The following is a 19962-nucleotide window of genomic DNA, read 5'->3' as shown; positions in this document are numbered from 1 at the left end:
GAAGATACAGGTTTCGGTCATGTGACATCCATCAGGTTATCTTACTACAGTTTAAAAGCTTGTTCGGTACTTGATAAAATGCAAGCTAAGGTAGTCAAAAAGCTATAATCTGGGTATATGGTGGTTTAGGCAATAGATGCCAAAATCTTTTAAAAGTCTTTCCTGTGAGCGTATAAACCTGCACAGGAGGACATTTGAAGCACCTGTCCTAGATGTGAGTGAAAGTGAGCCCATCTGTAATTTTTACCCATTCCCCTTCCTCAATCTCCTCTCTATAAATATTCAGCGTAGGTCGTTCCAGTTTGTGTGAATGATGCCCCTAATCCCTGAAAACCTTTGGTGGTAATTCTGATTAATCACATCGACTACAAAGGGTTGAACTGGCCAAGTGTGACAGGAGTTTCTGAACTTGCCAACACTCAGTCATTAACTCCAAATCGTCTCAGAGTGCTGCAAGGTTTTTATAGATTTGTTTCCCTCGCTCCCACCCCACTGCCTTTCTCGCTTTATTCAACACAGACTTAAAATCTTAAATTTTAACTTAACCCAAGGGGAAAGGAGCTGCAGACAATGATTTTCATTGCTAATTTTATGAAAACTTCAAGGACAAGAGCTGAAAGATCAGACCAAAACACCAGCTCAATTACATATTCATTAGAAAGTCCTGTAGTCTATTTTCACTGCTTCTAAAATACCACAGTACAATATCAGCTCTACAGACCTTTACTCTGAGGTATTCGCATGCCATTGACAGGACTATATGTAACACTCTTGTGGTTTCCACGTAAAAATATCAGCTGAAAACTGAAGCTCCAGTTTTAACTGATTTGAAGGCTTATTATAGTTCTGAGTCTCTGTTCATACAGGTTGAACAAGTTACTACTCATCTATGTTTGCCAATATTATGAGTTTATTATTAATCAGATATTACAGCATTTGGCTGCTTTCCTATTGACTTGAATGACATGTTCTCCTTCAGTGTTAATTAGGTGCAAGCTCTGAGATCTAAAAGATAAGAGTATAGTGCTTTGGTACATTTCCTCTAAAATGCCTTTTATGTGATTTATTAGCTACACAGAGATTTCAACCAGAAACATGAAATAGTTCTAACTTGTAAAGTATTGGGTTTTTAGGTCTCTGGGTGCTTTTTCTTTGTGAGCTGCCTGTGTTTAGAACTTGAAAATTAATTTATCTATCAGTTATCTGAGAATTTATATGAATTACTTATTTCAATGATATTTACATAAAAGGAACAGAAAACACCCTGTTCAGCTCACTTAAAAAAAAAAAACCTTGTCACTTTCTCAGCATCAGAGATGTGTCGGGATAAACCGGAGACCACTGGATCAGAGCTGGTCTGGCCAGGCCCGGCCCATCACCTCTCTCTCCATCCCCGGTAGCTTAAGGAAAAGGTTTAAGGAAGGAGGAAGCCTAGAGTAAATTTCTCTCTTTGTTTCCTGAAAATACATCCAGATTTTATCTCATGTTTTAGCTTCAGTATCCCCCCTCTGCCACTCCAGGACAGTTAACGAGTCTAGTGGTAACTCTAGTGGAAGCTTTCACGGATAATGGTGAAAAAAACCCAAAGACTAGTTTTGAACTGAAAACGTTATCAGTTCTTGCTTTTAATTCTTTCTACTAGTAAATGTAGAAGGATTTAAGGAATTCTGAATACAGTTAGATGATTATAAAGCTTCCTTATGTCAGTATAGCTTGTACCTGTAAAATAATATTTATCAGTGTAATAGTTCAGTAACAACGTGGTTTAGAAGATTTTCTATATTTCAAGAGAAAAGTAATTAATTAAAATAGTTGGAGCAGGATAAAAGTTGTGCACTGACAACATCAAATGTTTCTCTAATGGGGAATGGCCCATGCCAAATTTTGCAGATGCCATGACGCAATTATACTGTAAAAGAAAATTATGGAGTAAAATGTGTAGAATTTCCAAGCCAGCGAAAGTGCCTAAATGTGCTTATTACTTTCTCTCCAGCACTATATTATTATTCTTTTTAAAAGCAGTTTATGTTACAACACCTTAAAGCTTAGAAACCATATTCATTTCTATTCAGGATGCGGGAGAACAGAGTGTAAGTGCTTTCCTTTACACAAAAGGCTCAGCCTGGGGTGGATAGGATTCAGGGCCCTTCCCTAACTTTTGCATTTTCTATTTGCTAATTTCACTGATTGCCTCAACATGTTGATAGTTGACCGTAAAACGAGTTGGCTGCAGTGGGAGTGTAAAATGAGGGTAAATTGGCTTTTTGCCTCTCTGAATGTGGGTTTTGAGCCATCGAGGGCAGCTGGGGAAGACGCTTGAGAAGAAGGGAGCAAGGTCCTGCAGGCACGTAGCTGTTGCACAGTGGCCTGGGATCCCTGTTTGTAGGTGTCTGATGCTCCCCGTGCCTCGCAGAAGGTGCTGAGGTGCCTTAGTGCCGCAGACCCGGCTGCCAGCGGGAGGGCAGACGTTGCCTCCACGGATCCAACTTCAGGCCTTGCGTAGCACAAGGCAGAATGTGCCTATCTGTGATTGTATCTGAGAAGTTTGCCGTCTGTCAGCTTTCGGATGCCCTTATCCCCATAACAGCATGGTGGGTGCCTCCAAGCTGAAGCAGGGAGGGCAGCTTTCCATAGATTTTGATAAGGACCGCGGAGGAATTAGTTAGTTCATCTCTGCTGAGCTGTCCCTCTGCATCTGGCAGCCGATTGCTTGATAAAACAGGGAGCGCGGTGGCAATTTGTTGAAGACGAGCATTCTAAGGCTTTTTAAGAAATGCAAGGAAACAGGTTTCAAAAAGCCACCAATTAAAGAAAAGAAGTCTGATTACTTGGGTTCTGGGGAAAGTTATGGCCCGGGATAGCTTATTCTGCATCTTTATTAAATCTTGATTTCTCTGGGTGACAAAGGACCTTCAGCTCATATTAATTTCAGTGTGGCTGAGAGTGATCAAATAGCTTAGGAAATAAGTTTAGTAGATTTCGGGGAATTTGATAGAAAAATGGAATCACACAGAGCCTAAATCCTATTAGAGTACTTCTGGACTGTAACTCTTTCTGGACTGTCAAGAACAATGTCTGGCAGATTCTCCTATATCCATGACTCCTAAACTTGTTCCTGCTATGATGCAGTAAAATATTACTTCTTATTTAAACCTTTGATAGCCAATTTTCTATTTTTCTGTCTTTTCTGTACCTAGACAACATATGCGATGCTTATTAAGGACCTTGGAAGTGGTTCCTTCCTTTGCTTCTGCCAAACAGAAGCAATGGAAATATTTCTACAAATTATTTACCAGTCTGTCCTTTTTCTCAGTAATTTTCTTTTACTTTCCTACTTCTCTTGAGAGTTTATTTGGAACCTGACAGTTCTGTTTTTTGAATGAGATCCTCTTCTTCCTGGCACGTGGAAAGCACTGAGCATCCCTTTACTTCTCCTTCTTGACCCGAAAACAGTATGAAAATCGTATCTGATTTTTAGTACAAAGTATGCAAAATTACTCCACCCCCTCTTGATAGTGTTAACTGAAATAAATGTACAGAAAATAGTTTGGGTTTTGGATTAGGCAAACTGGAAATTACTGAAGAATCTATGCTTTTGCCCTGGTGATAGTTTTACTAGCATGAAAAGGTTGTGAATGGGCATGAATAAAGTCCAAAAGAAATATGTAAAACACATGACCCGATGGCTCACCCTTTGCAGGGGACATAGTGAGTGTCTGTAGACTTCACACATCGTTTGCATTTATCACTTATACAATGGGGCAGCTTTATTTTTACACTGGAACAGATGTTTTGGGGAATTTCATGCCTCTCACAGTGTTTATTTGGCTGCCTTTCACCGTGGCTTCCAAGCTCTTGCTACATAAAATCAGTAGCAAAAGCTCAGTCTGTACCAGTGTTTCTCTGCCTCTTCTACTTTTGATTTGTCAGATCATTAAGTGATTTTTTTTTGTTGTTAGATATATTTTATTTTGAAAATTGACAGCTATGGGTAGGCAAGTATTAAAGTTACAGAAGTTACAAGGAAAACTTTTTCCCAGACATAAAATAAGCAGGAAATAAAACACTTGGGATATGTAGAGGAGTATACAAAATTTAGTCCAAATTCTTGAATGCTATCTATTCTTTTAAACTCTTATGCTGTTGTAGAAGCTTTATCAGAGATATTGGCTATGCTATACAGTGGTTCAAAACATTTATTAAAAGATTACTGTTAGGTTTTCAGTAATGATTAGTAAACCAAAGCTCCACTGACTTATTTTCTTGTTCTTTTTTTTTGTTGTTGTTGTTGTTGTCAAACAGGTGTATTTTATGAAGTTGTTCAGAGCTTCCCTCAAGTGGAGGAAAATGTGCGAGTGGATTCATATGTAAGCAGCCACAGGTGGAGAAGGCACTCAGAGTCTCTCAAATCAGTCGACACCAACAGAGCTAGCATGGGGCAGGATTCCACGGAGCCGGGGGGTTTCACAGATCTGCTGCTTGAAGAGGGACATGACAACACCACCCAGATTGAGGTAGAAATTCATTTCATCTATTTTCCTATTCAATTTGTTATTTTTGATTTGGGGCAAGTAAAAAATGAAGACATTTTACTTCGGTGTATTTGAACGTTGATAGGGGCAGAGAACCTCATGGTCTTTGTATTTGTGACCCTGTCAGCACATAGACAGCTGGCTTTTTCTCCTGTCCTGGGGCTGGAGCCTGTCCTGTCTGACTTTTGAAGATAGTCTCTTGAGGATGTCTCTCTCTTTGCTGGAAAACTGTTGTGGGAGGTCCCATGGTGTAGCAGTTATTGTCAGAGAACTGGAAAATGAAGTAGTAGTAGTTAAATAAAAAATAGTTAATTATTACTTAAAAATTTGGGTAAATGTCTCCATTTGTGATGTTTTTTCCTGGTATTTGTGGAGAATGATATCCAGACACGAAGGAGAAAAGGCCCTAAAGAAACTGGAGAAAATTCCAGGTTGGCCATTAAAAGAATTTGCTTGTACTATTAGATTGTTGATTGTCCAAAGAAGAAGAACATGGATCAAATCCATCTAAATGAAATGCTGGGACATTCTCCCTGTTTTATGGTTTCATTCAACCTCTGATTGCTTTTTCAAAAAACTTTAGCTGCCAGGTTGCCCTCATATGAACATAATGTAAATCCAAGTGAGCACCAGTTCAGTCTTTACACCTGTCCTCAGTTTCCAGTAGTGTAGGGAGAGCAAAAGTTGACCATAATGTTACATTGTGATTGATCGGTGCAAAATGTCTCTGCCTATGATGATTTGTGGGAATTCTGCTATTTCATTTTAGTGGTTCTACATAAACACACTGGATGAATTGACTTTTGTCTTTATACACAGTTAGCAAGGTTTAATATTATAATTATTGTATATTTATTTTTTTTTTAGTATTAGGTTTGAGGGTTTCTTATTAATAAAATCTGCATCCTACTTTTCAATAAAATGCAGCTTGGAATAAGCTATGTTTAACATTTTGAGTCTTTGTATTCTGCTTCCAAAGCAACGGTGCTATTTTTTTTTTAGTTCTGAGGAGCTCGCTCTCAGACAAGCAAAACAGCTTTCAGATTTGGGTTTGTTATCTTACACAATAACAAAAGCACAGCAATATAAAACCCATCAGTAGAGACAATGGTGTCTCTACAGCATGAGTCAAAAAATAATAATGCTTTCTAAGGTGTGTTTTGTGTTTGTTGTTTATTAAGCTTCCCAGTTTGCACAGCGCTAACTATGTTTCCTCTTGCATAAATATGGAAGTTTCTAGTTGGTAAATTATATTTTTCAATTGCATGGTTTTTTTATGATTTGGTTTTTGCCCCCTGTAATCCCCATCTGGCCATACTTGTAGCAATTCACTCGGGCATGACACAGAGCAATCCTTCTAATTACTTCAGCGGGTGAAGTGAAAGATGTTTCAAATACAGGAAGGTTCATGTAGCTGATCTCTCCACGGCTTACCAGTAGATCCCCATGCAGTGTCTCCACTGAGTTGAGTTCCAAGCTCTTGTGAAGCAAAATGGGACAGGGCTTCCCCTCTAACATTCGTATATGGCAACATCCAGGAAAAAAAATGAATGCTTGCAAATGGACATATGTAGAATGGTACTTTTCCAGGGCCGTCTTTCCTGACATATAATGGCGTTAATGGTGTTTTAACCTCAAAAGTACATCACCCTTACCGAGTTTGTTGAATTCAGGTTTTGTGTTCTGTTGCAGCCCTCTCTTTTTGTAAAGTCTTTCCAGCACAATAAGATAACTGTGTTGTGGTTTTACACATTATCGGATTCCGTTGTAAATCCCTACTACAACACACAGGCATTTTACAAAAAAGCCCCTTGATGCCCAGCTTTGTAGAGGAGGTGAAGAGTACAACAGATATTCAGAGCGGAAGAATCCATATGTCACAAAGTCTTCTGCAGCTTGGGAGCTTATCGGTAGTGCTGGAGAGCGTATTGATTTTTGAAACCCTTCTTCTGTGTGTGTTGCAGTTCTTGCTGAAGAAAATCCTGAGAATGGGTACTACCTGCCACTCATATTTAATGACACCACAGAATTAAAACATGTCTCCAACAGAGATACTGTTTCTCTCTAAAGTATTTGCTTGGACTTGTCATGCAAACTTGGAAGACTTCTTTTACTGGAAGGCTAACAGTGAAGAGCTTTAATTTTCACTTAATATTGTTTTCTGCTCTTCTTGATAATGATGAGTTTACTTTCTATACAGCTTTAAAAAAACAAACCAAAATGAACACCCACACCCCCTGCCAAAAAAAGAAAAACAACAACAACAAAAAAAAACCAAAAAACCAAACCACCAACCAAGGACAAAAGGGAAGGCAGTATCCAGAAATTTCTGCACACTGTTTAAAGATAACTCTAAATGTTTTCTGTGTTATCAAATCTGTATGGTCATAATAGGGAAAATAATAAAATCAACCTGTGTGGAGCATAGCTTTTCTTGATATTTTAAGGTAATGAGACTTTTCATTTATGCTTTTCCATTGGAGTTGCTGGGAGTTGTTCTGTAACTTCACAGCAGCACCATCCTGGTCTCCCATCAGCCCTAATCCATAGGCACTTTTAAGATCAATGTGAGTGGAAAGTGAAGTTCAGGCCTCTGTGATCAGCTATAGGAAGTGCATTGTAAATCAGTTTATCACATCTTTGCAGTAGCCGGGGTGGACCCACTCCTGTATGTAGGAAAGATAATAATGGCGAGATTCTCTTTAGAGGTGCTGTCTCTCTGGTTCAACAGCTGGAGCAGTGCAGCCATTAGGGGCTCGAGGACATTAGCTGTCTCTCTTCACGGCTCTGGTTTGCCTCCTCCATTTGTTTGGCATTGTGATTCAGGACAGATCTCATGCAAAATGACATATGCACTCGGGTGCTTTTTTGAATAAAGATTTTCTCTTGAGCTGGACTCTCTGGAAGTCGAACAGCATTGCAGAGACTAGCAGAAGCAGTGGCTATAGCCATTTCATGTGCAGCACCTTCAGAAATGAGCAGGGAAGGAGAAGGAGAAGGCAAGACCTCCAAGTCCCATTGTGTTGCTGGAGAATAGGAATTTTGTGTTCCACAGGTACAGCGTTGTGGCAGGACAAACCCACAGAACTGGAGATGCCAAGCAAAAGGCAAAGAACAGGAAAAACGGGTTTCTGCTACAAAACAGATTTTCTATGCATGTAGCACAAAACTGTGGTCTTTCTAGAGAGCTGACAGCAAGCTGGAGATTATAGGGTAAAACCAAAGCATAACAAAGGCTTATCATAAACACTTTATCAAACAGTATGGCAACTTTTCAAATATTCCTCTTTTCTCCTAGTTTAGTAGGTTTATTATAATGTTCCAGTTAGGGACTAGAATGTTGTAAATACAAAAAGGTTCCCGAGGATGGAGGTTGGTCCCATTTGCTTTATTTGCAACTGGTACTTTAGAGCCCAAATACAAAGGAGGGAGAACGTGTAAGTCTACGGCCACACTCCATAAGTGGTTTCTTAAAGTTTCATTCCCACTCCATAACATAGCCAGAGAGTGTGAGCCAACTCTGAAAAGGGACAGGTCTAAAGTGTGAGATCCCATCTTGTACAGGTGGGCACAAATGTTACAGTCCTAGAGAAATCCCCAAAGCAGGTAGCCTTGGGACAGGTGGGGAAATAGGTTGTCAGCGGTCCAAATTAACTGCAAAGTCAACCCCCAAAAAAGGCGGTAGTGATGCAGTGCAACTAAATTGGCTTAATGGCAAATGAAAACATTAAAGAGTCTCCCTTTGAAGACAGAAGCATCCGTGGCTAAGGCATATCTTAGAGAAACTTCAAGTGACGACCTTTTTTTACTTTTTTTCTTTTTTTTTTTAAGACACATTATTAGTATAGTCTAACCACTTGTGTTCTTTTTATGGTTTTCTCCGTAGTTTGGCTTTACATTTGGTAATGAAGGATTTAACCTTTTGCCTTCCTAGGGGAGGCTTCCTGCTATAAAAGATGGTTATTTCATAGTGCTTAAGGAGAACTCAAATGAATTTGAAGTTTTTCTTCCCAAGGTTCACAAAGTCAAACATTGAAGTCTTCTACCTGAAACACTGAAAAGTAAAATACAAAGAAATTGAAATGGAGCAATCTGTAATATATGGCTTGCATTGGCATTAGCAGAAGATGACAAACTTTGCAAAATAACTTTGGGACACGGGAATTACTTTTGAATTTATTGCCACTGTATAGAGATAATACATCATAACGAGTCTTTCACAAACTTCCAATAACAAAAAGAAATCCAGCAATAAAATAATAGATTAAATCATAGTCAGGCTTGAGCTGAGTGCAGCCATGCTATCGGTAAGGTTTTATTGCTTTGCACCATGAAAAGAGTGAGAAAAACATAATTTTTCATATGAAGTCTTAGAACAGAATGAATGACTGCAGCTGTATGACAGGAAAATATTCAGTTCCAACTATGAAACAGCATGCTGAGCATGCTAAGTCAAATCAAACTCGACCTTTTCTTACTTTCTCCACTCCTTCCAACATAGTACTTGTGAGCATAGAAAATTGTGGCTATATCAGTGCAAAAGAATTTTTTTTTTTTAGGTAGTGAAGTGACTTGTTTATGCCTGTGGATCTCACTGATATCTCCTGCTGTGTATTGCTCTTAACCAAAATAGAGTTGTTGCAAACTGAAGACACCCTTCTTTCTTTTTCTCTCCTTTGAGTTTCTCTAGATGTTGTTTGAAATGTAAATTTTAGCAATTCCTGTAGTTTAGACCTGGAAAGCGTCTTGCCCCTATCAGAACAGCACCGGTGGATTTCCTACTGGCGACAATCTTTTACTGAATTTTGCATTTTCTCCCAGAGTTTTTGCCTAGAAGGTTTCTCCCTTATCACTGCCAGTCACTCGTGGAAGTGATGATGTCTGATTCTGACTGGCAAAAACAACAGAAGGGATTGAGTTTTACAGCCCTTGGGATTTGAGAGCAATTACTCTCAGCTACTGACAGCAGTGTCGGTGTGCCCACTGCTGTGTTCTTACTGCAAGTCTGAGCAAGGGAGAAAAATAATGGTTAAGATTAAATTTCACTCAGCTGGACAAATGATAAGGCAGTGCTGCGATTACTGCTCTAATGCACTGTATTAAAAGTGGAGAAACTTGTCCATGCATAATTGAAGCCTCAAAACGAAACAGTATCAGAGTCGCATAGTGAGCTGTCAGTTTGGTCAAGCCTGCCTCTATTTTATTCCTTTTTTTGTTGGTGGTTTGTTTGTTTGGTTTTTTTTGGGGGTGGGGTGGGGGGTTCTTGTTTTTTGTTTTTGTCATTCTAATGCTTTAATGCCAGTTGCATCTGAAGGACTTAGAAACCAAGAACAGTGTTACTAACACTGTTAGTGTTACTAACACTATTCTGAAACCACGGTCTCTCCAAGTTACTGAGAAGAATGTTCTGCATTTAAGAAAAATTCCTTGTAATTATGTAAGTTTAATGAGTATTTCTGTTCTCTTTCGTCGTTCCAAGTTATGAGAGAGACACTCTTTACTTCTAAAGACTGTTTTCTGACTTGCCATCTCTTAGAGCCTTTAATTATCTGTGTAGAGTTGCCAGCTTGTCTAGCTTTTGAATTTGTATTTTAAATATTTTCCTTGAATAGTGCTTGCATCTACCGTTTGGTGATCCTCAGCAATGCAAGAGTGAATTCCATAGACAAGATTTTGATATACTCATTTGATGTAATAAAATCAGGGATGCTATTGATCTCCACATCGTGACAGAATTCTTTTTTTAAGCATAGTCACACTTTAATGTGGATTATAAAGTATCAAGGTAATGCATATTCAGTACAAAGGTTTAACCAGATGTTTGCGTTTTAATTTTTATTTGAATTAAAACATTTGACATATAACTGAGGAGGAATGAAGCTTTGGAGAACACGGATTTGTCACTGGAATTGGCTGATTCTTTAGAGAGCAAAAGAGCAGTACTTCTGTTCTGAAATCTGTATTTACAAAAAGCCGTGTGGAGAGAAAAAAAAAAAACTAAAAAACCGAGGAGACAGTATTTTTTTTGTCTTTACCTGCTTTCTAATGTTGCTTCGGTTTGGGGACAGATCATAGACTACATTATTAAGCTCAAATAATATTGAGCCCTCACCTAAAATAAGAGAAATGGCAATTTCTGTTTTACGATCGCTTTAAGTTCTAAGTGAAGAAATCGACTTTAACTGATTTAATCACATGGCTGCAGCTTACCTGGTCTACCTTCAAAAACTTTATCAAAATGAAAGTTGAATTCTTTCTTATTTCTAATTTTAGGGAAGTATAGTTGTTTCTTGTTCACAGTTAATAATTACTACGTCATGTGATTTTTGGTGTATGTAAAGGATTCATCCAAGAGAGGGAAGGGAAAATGCTCCTCCTGTAGGCATGCAGATATTTTTCCCAATCTTTGATTAACCTTTGGTTGCGTAGTATGGGTGAAGTTCACTGATTTTTCCATGGCTGCAACTAATGTGACTAAAAAACATGGTTTTACAGTTGAAGGTGGTATTACATTGGGTCCTCTGCCGTTTCAAATCCTTATGTTGCCTTAGACCAGTTCCTGTCCAGTTGTATTTAAAACAAAGTTGTCTTGCTGATTTTAAGCCAGTGTAACTTAACCCCAGAAGTCTCTGGTTGGATGTTTGCTGTTCACTCTCTGTTGTTTCTGTAATGCTGGAGAGGACTAACTAAGCGTCCCATGTGATTCCTCTCTACTGCACGTCATTAAGCTGTGAAAGCTCTGGAGCTCTTTGACGATGAATATTGCAGATGCCAATCATGTGATAGAAATTTGTCAAGGATTATTAAACACAACGGTAGTTCCTGAAGAGCAGATTGCTGGAACCTAGGAAAAATGGGGAGTTTGCTCCAGGTCCTTTACTCTACTCTTCCTAGGCATCATTCCCAGTCAGTTCTGGGGACTGGACTAAAAGGATGTTTGGCCTAAGAGAGTACAGCTATTCTTGTGCTCCTATTGCTATCCACTCACTAAATTAAGTTAAATGTCGTATTACTGTTTGCATAGTTAGAAGGTTGAAAGTTACAACAGAGGTTTAGGATATGCTGCAGGAACAGTCTTGGGATATGCTGGAGTTGCACTGAAACCATCATGGATATATCTTTTGGTTTTCTACCTAGCAGGATATTTAGTCATGATTTTTTTTGTTGTAAGAGCTAAAATATGCTGTTAGATGATATAGTAATTGAAGGCTAAGATGTATAGGATTTTTTTGCGGTGTTTCTAAACAGCTTTTATTACACTCTTCTGAAAAGGTTGTCATTGTTATTTTAAAAAGTTTTTATTCACAGTTTTCAGGAGTTTATTTTAGAAAATTACCACGTTACTTTGGAGATAATGGAGAATGTAATTTATTTTCAGAAAAATCAAGTCTCCTTTTTTGAAACTGAGTCAAGGGAAAATAATGTTCCTTACTTCTTCATGTGATATTAGGGAAAGTATTTGAACTTTCTCAAAAAGGAAGGTGCTTCAGATGGCATCCTAAATCAACTTAAAACTTCTGTAAATTATAGCTAAATCCACTATTTACCTGATTATTTTTAATAGCTATAAAGAAGAGCCAGAAAGCGATCTGGAAGCGGCACAGGTCCCACATGAAACATCCTAGTCCTCTGCTCTTACTAAATCACACCAAACGCTATGTCACCTGCAACTAGAATTAGAATCTGGGACAATCATTAATTTACTCACTTTCTTCCACTTGTCCAGCTGAGTTTTCCACCAGTGATGTCACACTTTCTAGCCGGCCGGCAGACTGATATATCACTGTCTTGTTTTCTTTCAGGCTTTCACTTGCAAAATGGTAAGCTAGACAAAAGCCTCATATATCTTTTTGTATTGAGTTTATTAACTGCTTACTTAAATCAAGGTAATCTTGACACTCACACTGGCTCTTGCTACAGCCTTCAGATGGACTGAATTCATTACCAGTTCAGCAAGAAGCGTTGTAGTAATGAGCCTGTCAACATTTCTATTATTCTCAATCTAAACTCAAGTGGTGATGGTTCTACTAATAACTCAGAGCTGAAAAAGAAAACGACGAAGACTGGAATTGAGATTCATTCTCTATGTCTTTCAGACTTGAGGGGGGGAGAAATTAAAAACAGGTTTTCCCACTCCTAACCTAAGTAAGGGAATTCACAGTTCTCCATGGTAATCCTGAGTTCATTTCCACATGCTTAGCTATGTTGGCACATAAGGCATTTAATTTAACATGCTGATCATAATGAAATTTTATAGCAAGGAAGGGGACAGGGGATTCAGAATTTAATGGAATCTGCCTTTGAATTTTCTTGATGATAATATTTTAAATTTCTATATCCCCCTTCATCTCCAAGTTCCTAAAGCACGCTACAATTATTCCAGAATCACCGAACTCGAGACTGAAGAGAGGTACGAGTAGTATCGACAACAGACCTTGTCCTTTCTTTCTGAATTAACTATTTCAGTCATACGTGCCTCAGCCCTTGCTTGCGGAAGTTGGCTGAAAATAGATTCAGCCGGTGAAAGCTGAATATTAGTGCGGCTGTGAAGGTCTCTCCTTTCCAGCCGCTTTCTGTGTTCCCCCTGGAGTGCCCCGATGAGGGAGACTTGTATTGCTCCAGTCGTGCAAAAAGCAGAGGATGATGCTCGTTTCAACCCATGCGAAACAAAGGGCCCTAGCTAATTACAAGGCACACAGCAAATTGCACATAGCTGATTTGGAGCAGGGAGTGAGTGGGGGTGAATACGTTACTGAGTTGTTAGTGCAGGGGAATTTGGGTAGGTAAGTAAAAAGTTGTTATGCTAAGCTATATAATTCCAGCTTGGATAACACCAGTCCTTAGGGATAGAGTTTCAAAGCTGTAGGAATCCTGCTGACAGTGATGGATTGCTCTGTACCATTCTGAAAAACTTTTTTTTTTTTTTAATATGGGCAAGTCAATTACCTGTTATCCCAAAACAGTAACAACTTGGCGTGTAAGCACGTGGGTACGTTGTGTCAGATTTGGTCAGACACTTCCTCTGACTGCGGGTAAATTTAGTAATTATAACTTGAGAGCTTTCAGCATCTATCAGGAAGTTGATGGCCTGCCTTCATTGTGATTGCATGAGTTATACAGACTTTTCAAAGGGAATAAATGGGGCCAAAGCTCAAAATTTCTATCAAGACAGATATCAGAGTTAAGAAAGTTCCATTTGTAAAATGTGCATTTGTCCTTCCAAAAATGCCAACTAAATGCTATCAACTGCTGAAGAAAATGCTGATGAAATGCTTTTAATAGCTGTAGTATTTCATACACAGAGCATAAATTAATAAATAGTGAAAATAGCAGATTTTTTTTTTGGTTTTCTTTCTTCTGTAACACTGGTATGCATTCACGTGCAGCATGTCTAGCTTTTCACAGGCCATCAGTAGGAAAACTGTATATTTATTTCTAGAATACAAAATTGGCAATGGGGATTTTGGAGAGTTGGCAACAAATAACGGTAAGCAAACCAAAAAGAACAGCAAACTTTCACATCTTCATCAGACTTTTTAGCAGCACAGCATTTAACAGGATTAAAGAGATGTGACAGAGTTACTGGGGGTTCGCTTCATGCATTTGTATCAAGCTGCGTGACTTTTCAAGAGTTCCTATTAAAATTTTTAAATAAATGAAAGCCTCACACTCTTATTCTTTCTGTAGCCTTAGCAACAAAAGAAGTAGGAAGGGGGAGAAACTGCAGATGGAAAGCCTATCTGTCTCATCTCATATAGGTGGAGCAGTAAAATGCCACGAGGGGTAAAATGCCATGATCTCTCAGAGGTATTCCCCTTTTGCTCCTGTGCTAACAGCAAAACAAGCAGCTTTCTTGGGTTCTTCCTGCCTCAGGCAAAGTATGGATGTCTCTTTCCTGCTGTATGAGAGGAAAAATGCCTTCCAGAGCTAGAACAGGCATAGTCTGGCTCCCAAGTGCTACTGCTGAGTTTAACTGTATCCAGGAGTGGGCCAACGATGTGTCACACATCAGCAGCCTGGTGGGTGCTCATTTGGGGGACGTAACTGGCTGGCACGGTGGTTTATAGCAGGTTTGGTGAGGACGTTATGACATCTTCCTTTCGTAGTTGTAAGCAAGTGGCCCAAATGTCCCTATTTGTTTAGAAAAGAAAACCCCAATTCTTACAGTTGTACAAGTGATGATGATGTGGTTGAATGAAATAGCAATTTATTTCTGAGAATTTTGATTCTGTTGAAAAAGTTACTCATGTGCTGTGCAGCTGGACAGCTGCAGTTATATGTGAGGGAAAGGGTTTAAGATTCTTAATGTGGGGTTTTTTTCAATACAATGGAAACAGAACATTTGATGCTATCATTTAGTCATTAACAGTGTATAAATGTTGACTTCCTTATATTGGTATTATCTTCATGGTATGTGTCAAGCATATCACTCCCTTACCTTGAAAATCAAAGTAATTTCTTAAATACAGTTCAGAAGTTTGTTTCGTACATAAACATTCAACTAAGGGTGGTACACATCTGTATAATGCTCAAATAATGAAAATTAATTGATATAAAATAGTAGGCTACTGCGATATTTATGAAAGGCTGGAGTCTGCAGGGGTGGTCTTCTTTTTCAGTTGTAGTTAATATTGAAATTGAAGGTGACATTCAGCTCCCCAGTTTGGATACGTAAGTAGATGAATTATGTGCGAGTTCTTGCACGTGAGGTAAACTATACTGTCATAGATGCTGGAAATTTGAGGTGAAATTCCGTTGCCTAGCTATAGGTGTCTGGTATCATTTTAGGCACTGCGGTTATGTGGAATGGTCTGTTGCTCCTCCTGCAGGAGGTCTGCTTTAGGTCCTGGGTCATACCTGCAAGTCTCAAATGGCCCTGGGTTCTTCTTGTGCTTAGGCAACTGCATCTCATCCACGGTCAGTACAGGCAGTGCCATCACGGTGGGTATTCAGTTTGCTCTAAAGTGGACCTGAAAGCTTGCTGAGCTGCCAGACCTTCACTGACAGCATTTACTAGGTCTGTGGTTCTGATATTGAGGGCTTGGAAACCTCGCCCTTACGCAGACAGCTGCACTGAAGTGTCTGACCTGGAGACCCAATGCCACCCTGCTCAGCTGTCTATTTGTTTATCTAAATCTGAAGTGAAAAAGCCAGATATACAAGTATACCAACAACAAATTGTATCAAGCAAAGTAAAAATGGTCTGTTTCTGGTTAAGGGTCAAAATGTTGAGATTCTTCCTCACTGCCCCCAACCTCACCAAAAAAAAAAAAAATTGATTTGGCGTGCAAGTAAAATCTCATGCCTTCATCTTTCTCTGGTTTTTTAGTGGTTAGGAGCAGATATAAATTTGCCATCACTTTTCTTGCTTGAAATTGTGAAAAGACGAGTAAAAAGTAATTCTGTAGCCTTGTGTTTTATCTTCTCCTGTCCTGTATTTAGCTGAAAGCCAAAACCAGAAATACAAGTTTATAAAACTTTTCCATTTCGGATCACTCCTCTCTTAAAGAGCAACATAGAGTTAGAAATGATACACAAGAAAGAATAACATCTATCAAAAAGAAAGTCATGTGTTAGTATAAATTTTAAATATTTGCAAACACAGGATCAAGTGGAAGCTGGGTTAAACTTGAAGGCAGCAGTGCTTTTCAGAGACAGCAGAGGAAGGATTATTTAGCACCTTCATCTCCTCTGAGTAATTGCAAAGTGCTCAGAGTATCCCCCCTGAAAAGAGAGGGAGTGCAGATCCTGCAGAAAGCTGGTTTGGAGCCTGATGGCATGCAAAGGGAGTGACTTGGAAGCGCCTGTCTAGCCAACGTGTACTTCATCAAGCATCTCAATTAAATATGATGTCTTACGGTTGTGGCACTTACATTAGAGACCTCTCAAGGGATTTATTTATTTTTTGGAGCGTGACTGCAAGATCAGGTAAAGAAGCATTTCTGTGACGAGGCCTTAAGGAATGTGGCTGGTGAGAACAGTTTGTTAAAATTGCACATAGCGTTCTTTTCCATGTTTTATAGAATATCCTGCCTGAACTGCTGTTACATATGTACATAGAAAAACATGTGAACAAAGCAAAATACCTACTTTTTCCAAAGCAAAGAGCGGTAGAAATCCGGGCTACAGCTTAACCACTTTAATCATCACGATCTTATCCCTCTAAGACCTGAACGGTCATTTTGAAATTTTGCGTGTTGAATGTGGATTTCAGCCAGTCATATGTTTCAGTAACTAAAGATTCGAGTGTATTTTATGTGAGAGCTAAACTAGAAAGTGCCCTACCGGTTTTGGTTGCAATCTGTTTAAACCGGGTGTTCTCCAGAGAAGCCATGCTGACCCGGTTTGCCCTTTAACGCCCAGGCTGGGTGAGGAGCGTGCCGCCGCCCGGCTGTACGCCGAGCAGCGCAGCTTCGGCCAAGGCTGGTGCCGAATGAGGTGATCGTAGGACACCTTTAAAAGTTTCAAATGAGGCTTTATCCCTACAGGTACAAAGCTAAACTCGTGTTCCTGCCTGTATCAACTTAATATCAGTCGTATGTGTTCTTGCAACTGAATGTCCTACCACTTCAGCTGTGAGCCCTGATGGATCCCTAACACAGAGTATTAACTGCTGAGGAATTGCAGCACACACCAGTGAGCGTGGAGGCAGCTTCCTGAGCTGTCCTACGGAAAGCCCTGATCAACTAGAAACTACACCTGCTAATATTAATATAATCCTCCGGATCTGTAACGCTTTTCGCCTCGATTTAGATTTGCCATCTTCCCTCCTCCCGTGAGGCCTCTGGGCTGCTGGGTCTTGGTTGCTCTGTTTTCTTCTTGTCTCTTCCTATAGAAGAGGGAAAAAGAATGGGAAACAAGGACCAATTACCCATCCCAAGCAGAGGACGAAACATGCTGCAGAGAGTTTAAATTTGCTCTAATACCCGGATTTAAAAAAAAAAAAAGGGAATAATATTAAACTGAACTTATTATGTATCAGGGGGGCAAAAAACTTGCACAAGTGTGGCTGTAAGTCTGTAAGAGTATATACACTCAGAAATACGTTGTTGGTTATATTCCATACAAGAAGTGAGTCATTAAAGGGCTAATTTTAAAAGCTAATTTGACAAAAACGTAAATACTTATGGCATTATCTGGAGTCATGAGCCCCCAAGAATGGGGCTGGTAACAGACATGGGGTCATAGCCACTGATGCCCTGTAGGTTCTGATGCAGTTAGGTTCTTTTTATGTTTACAACCATTTTCAGAGTTTCAGTATTATGAACGTTTCAGTCATTTATACATTTCTAAAAATGAGAAAATAAACTCTATAACATGTTTCATAATATGTTTCATAATTACACTGAAATCAAATTGCTGCTAGGTGTTTTCATGGCCGTTTTATTGCAGTGGTTCCTATTATTTTCTTTTAGTGGAGAGGATGCTACTGAGCAGTTAATAAAGGCTTATTTTGAGAATGTCATTTCTCAAACTCCTGCTCCAGCAAATCAGGAACAAAACTGCATAATAAGTATTTCCCTACTGTAATTGGTTTTTGAGTGACTTGGTGATTTGGCTTTTTTCCTCTCTTAAGTAAGGCATTGCAGAGGCTTTTGCTTTTTTGAAGCTTGTCTCTTATGACAAGACAATCCAAGGGGCCTTATAAGACCGCTGTAATGACCCCTAAATAGGCTGACAGTTTTATAGCAGTCCCCAAGAGGGAAGCTTTCTTTCAGAAGCGGCTGAATATCATGAAAAAGGCAGTGGCTCCATGTTCACTTTTCACAATGCCGGAAAGACTAAACGGCTTTTTGGATTAATAACAGGTTTATGGTATCCTTCTCTGCCAGACTGTCTGTCAGCGTGTGTGACTCTCCATTATAGGTGCTGTCAGACGCTCAGAAAAGTGTGGTTTGAAAACCTGGGCATTTAAGAGGTTGTAGAGTTGTGTAGAGCCTTGTGTGTACCTAGGGGCAAGAGCCGTGAGCTCAATGCTTTTGTTTCATCCCAGCCGATGACATCATTTAGTGTTTACAATAACAACCTCCAGATGTAAATCTGTGAGGTTCTGGGCAAAGTGACTTCCCTGCTGGCCCTAGTGAAAACCTGAGATTGGGGACTCCAGCATGCACACAACAGGCTTTCAGGACTCTGCAGAGCACTCGTGTAGCCTCTTCTTGGAGAATATAGTGTGAGATAAGTTCTTCATCCCAGTGCACACAGACAAGGGATTTCCTGCTTTGTTAGATTGGGTTCCCCTCGTTATTAGACATTATATTAGCTGTCAAAAATGGATTTTGCTAAGGCTTGTGTTATCGACAGTGATGTTCAGAGCCTGTCCCCAGGTTTCTGCTGACTGTTGATGGGGAATATGTATGCTGTGTCCATACACATATATTTCCTAAGTTCTTCCCACATCAGATATTTAAAAAAAAAATAAATCAAAAGAACAGATTTTGGCTTTGTCATTGTGAAAGCAGTGAGGCAGTTTTGTAAATTGTATGTTTCCTCAGTAGAGATTCATACAGAACAAATGCTTTTGTTAAGAAATTGAACAGCAGAGAGTTTATCCTTGATACAAGCACTTATGAAATGAAATTGGCTCTTCTGAGCATTAGAGAACCACTCGTAACAATCGAGCTTCCTAAGTAGCAGCCACTATATATATCCTCCGTAAACTGCATGTGAACTACACGAAAGTCTTATCTACTGAAATTAGAGCTTTCATGTTTTGAGAGGCCAGTTCACCTTAAGCATTCCTTAGGGCTCTGCGGTTATCGGATCCTATAAAACTGTAAAGTTGCATCATAGCATTGCTATGGTATGATTATAATTACAGTACTCTGTGTTAAAATGCATTACACAGCAGCAGCATGCAAAGTGTCTCTTTCCTCCTTTTCTCTGGCCTTAATCTCCCCATTAGGACCCCATCTCAGGACAGATGATCTTTTCTCATACTCTGATCTCCTCTGCTAATGGCTGTTAGGCGGGGGATATTCTCCACGTAGCTTTGCCACCCGCCCCTGTCTCAGTCAGTGCCTGCCGAAAGAAAAGGTAAATGAATGAGGAAATTCAGTTGCAACACCGTAGACATGTGCTTCCTCTGCACTGGTCACGCAGAGTGTGACCGTGCATCTCTCCCGCCCCTTCTCGGTGCCCGAAGATGCGCTGGCTGGAAGAGGCTTCCCGTCAGCTGCACTGCAGAGCCCAGCTCAGGTCCTGCTCAACTTGTCATTTCTGTTCTCCTCTCCTGTGCTGTTTTTAGCTGGGGGGTACTAATAACGTTTAGAAATCGAAAAGCAATTTTTTAACCAAAAAAAAAAAACCAACACAAACCAAACCTGAAACAATTCAGAAGTCAATTTTAGCTGTATTTTACTGACAGGGTAGGCAGAGATACAGTAAGACAGCAACAAGCATTACGTGAGAGGAAGCTGGTTTTGGTGTA

At 39.6% G+C, this 19962-nt stretch overlaps 1 protein-coding gene across 1 annotated transcript in view; it reads left to right on the top strand.

The window, feature by feature from the left end:
- PLXDC2 (plexin domain containing 2) overlaps positions 1-19962 on the top strand; it is a 286298-nt gene that overhangs the window by 125506 nt on the left and 140830 nt on the right. Inside the window, exon 2 of the mRNA XM_082498988.1 lies at positions 4303-4514. Within this exon, the coding sequence (XP_082355114.1) occupies positions 4303-4514 (212 nt within the window). The remainder of the gene's footprint in view (positions 1-4302; positions 4515-19962) is intronic.

Source organism: Vanellus vanellus (assembly GCF_965231255.1).
Source record: "Vanellus vanellus genome assembly, chromosome: 2".
In the NCBI taxonomy this organism is placed as follows: Eukaryota; Metazoa; Chordata; class Aves; order Charadriiformes; family Charadriidae; genus Vanellus; species Vanellus vanellus.
Note: the sequence above shows the minus strand (reverse complement) of the source record. Positions and strands in the feature narration are given on the sequence as shown.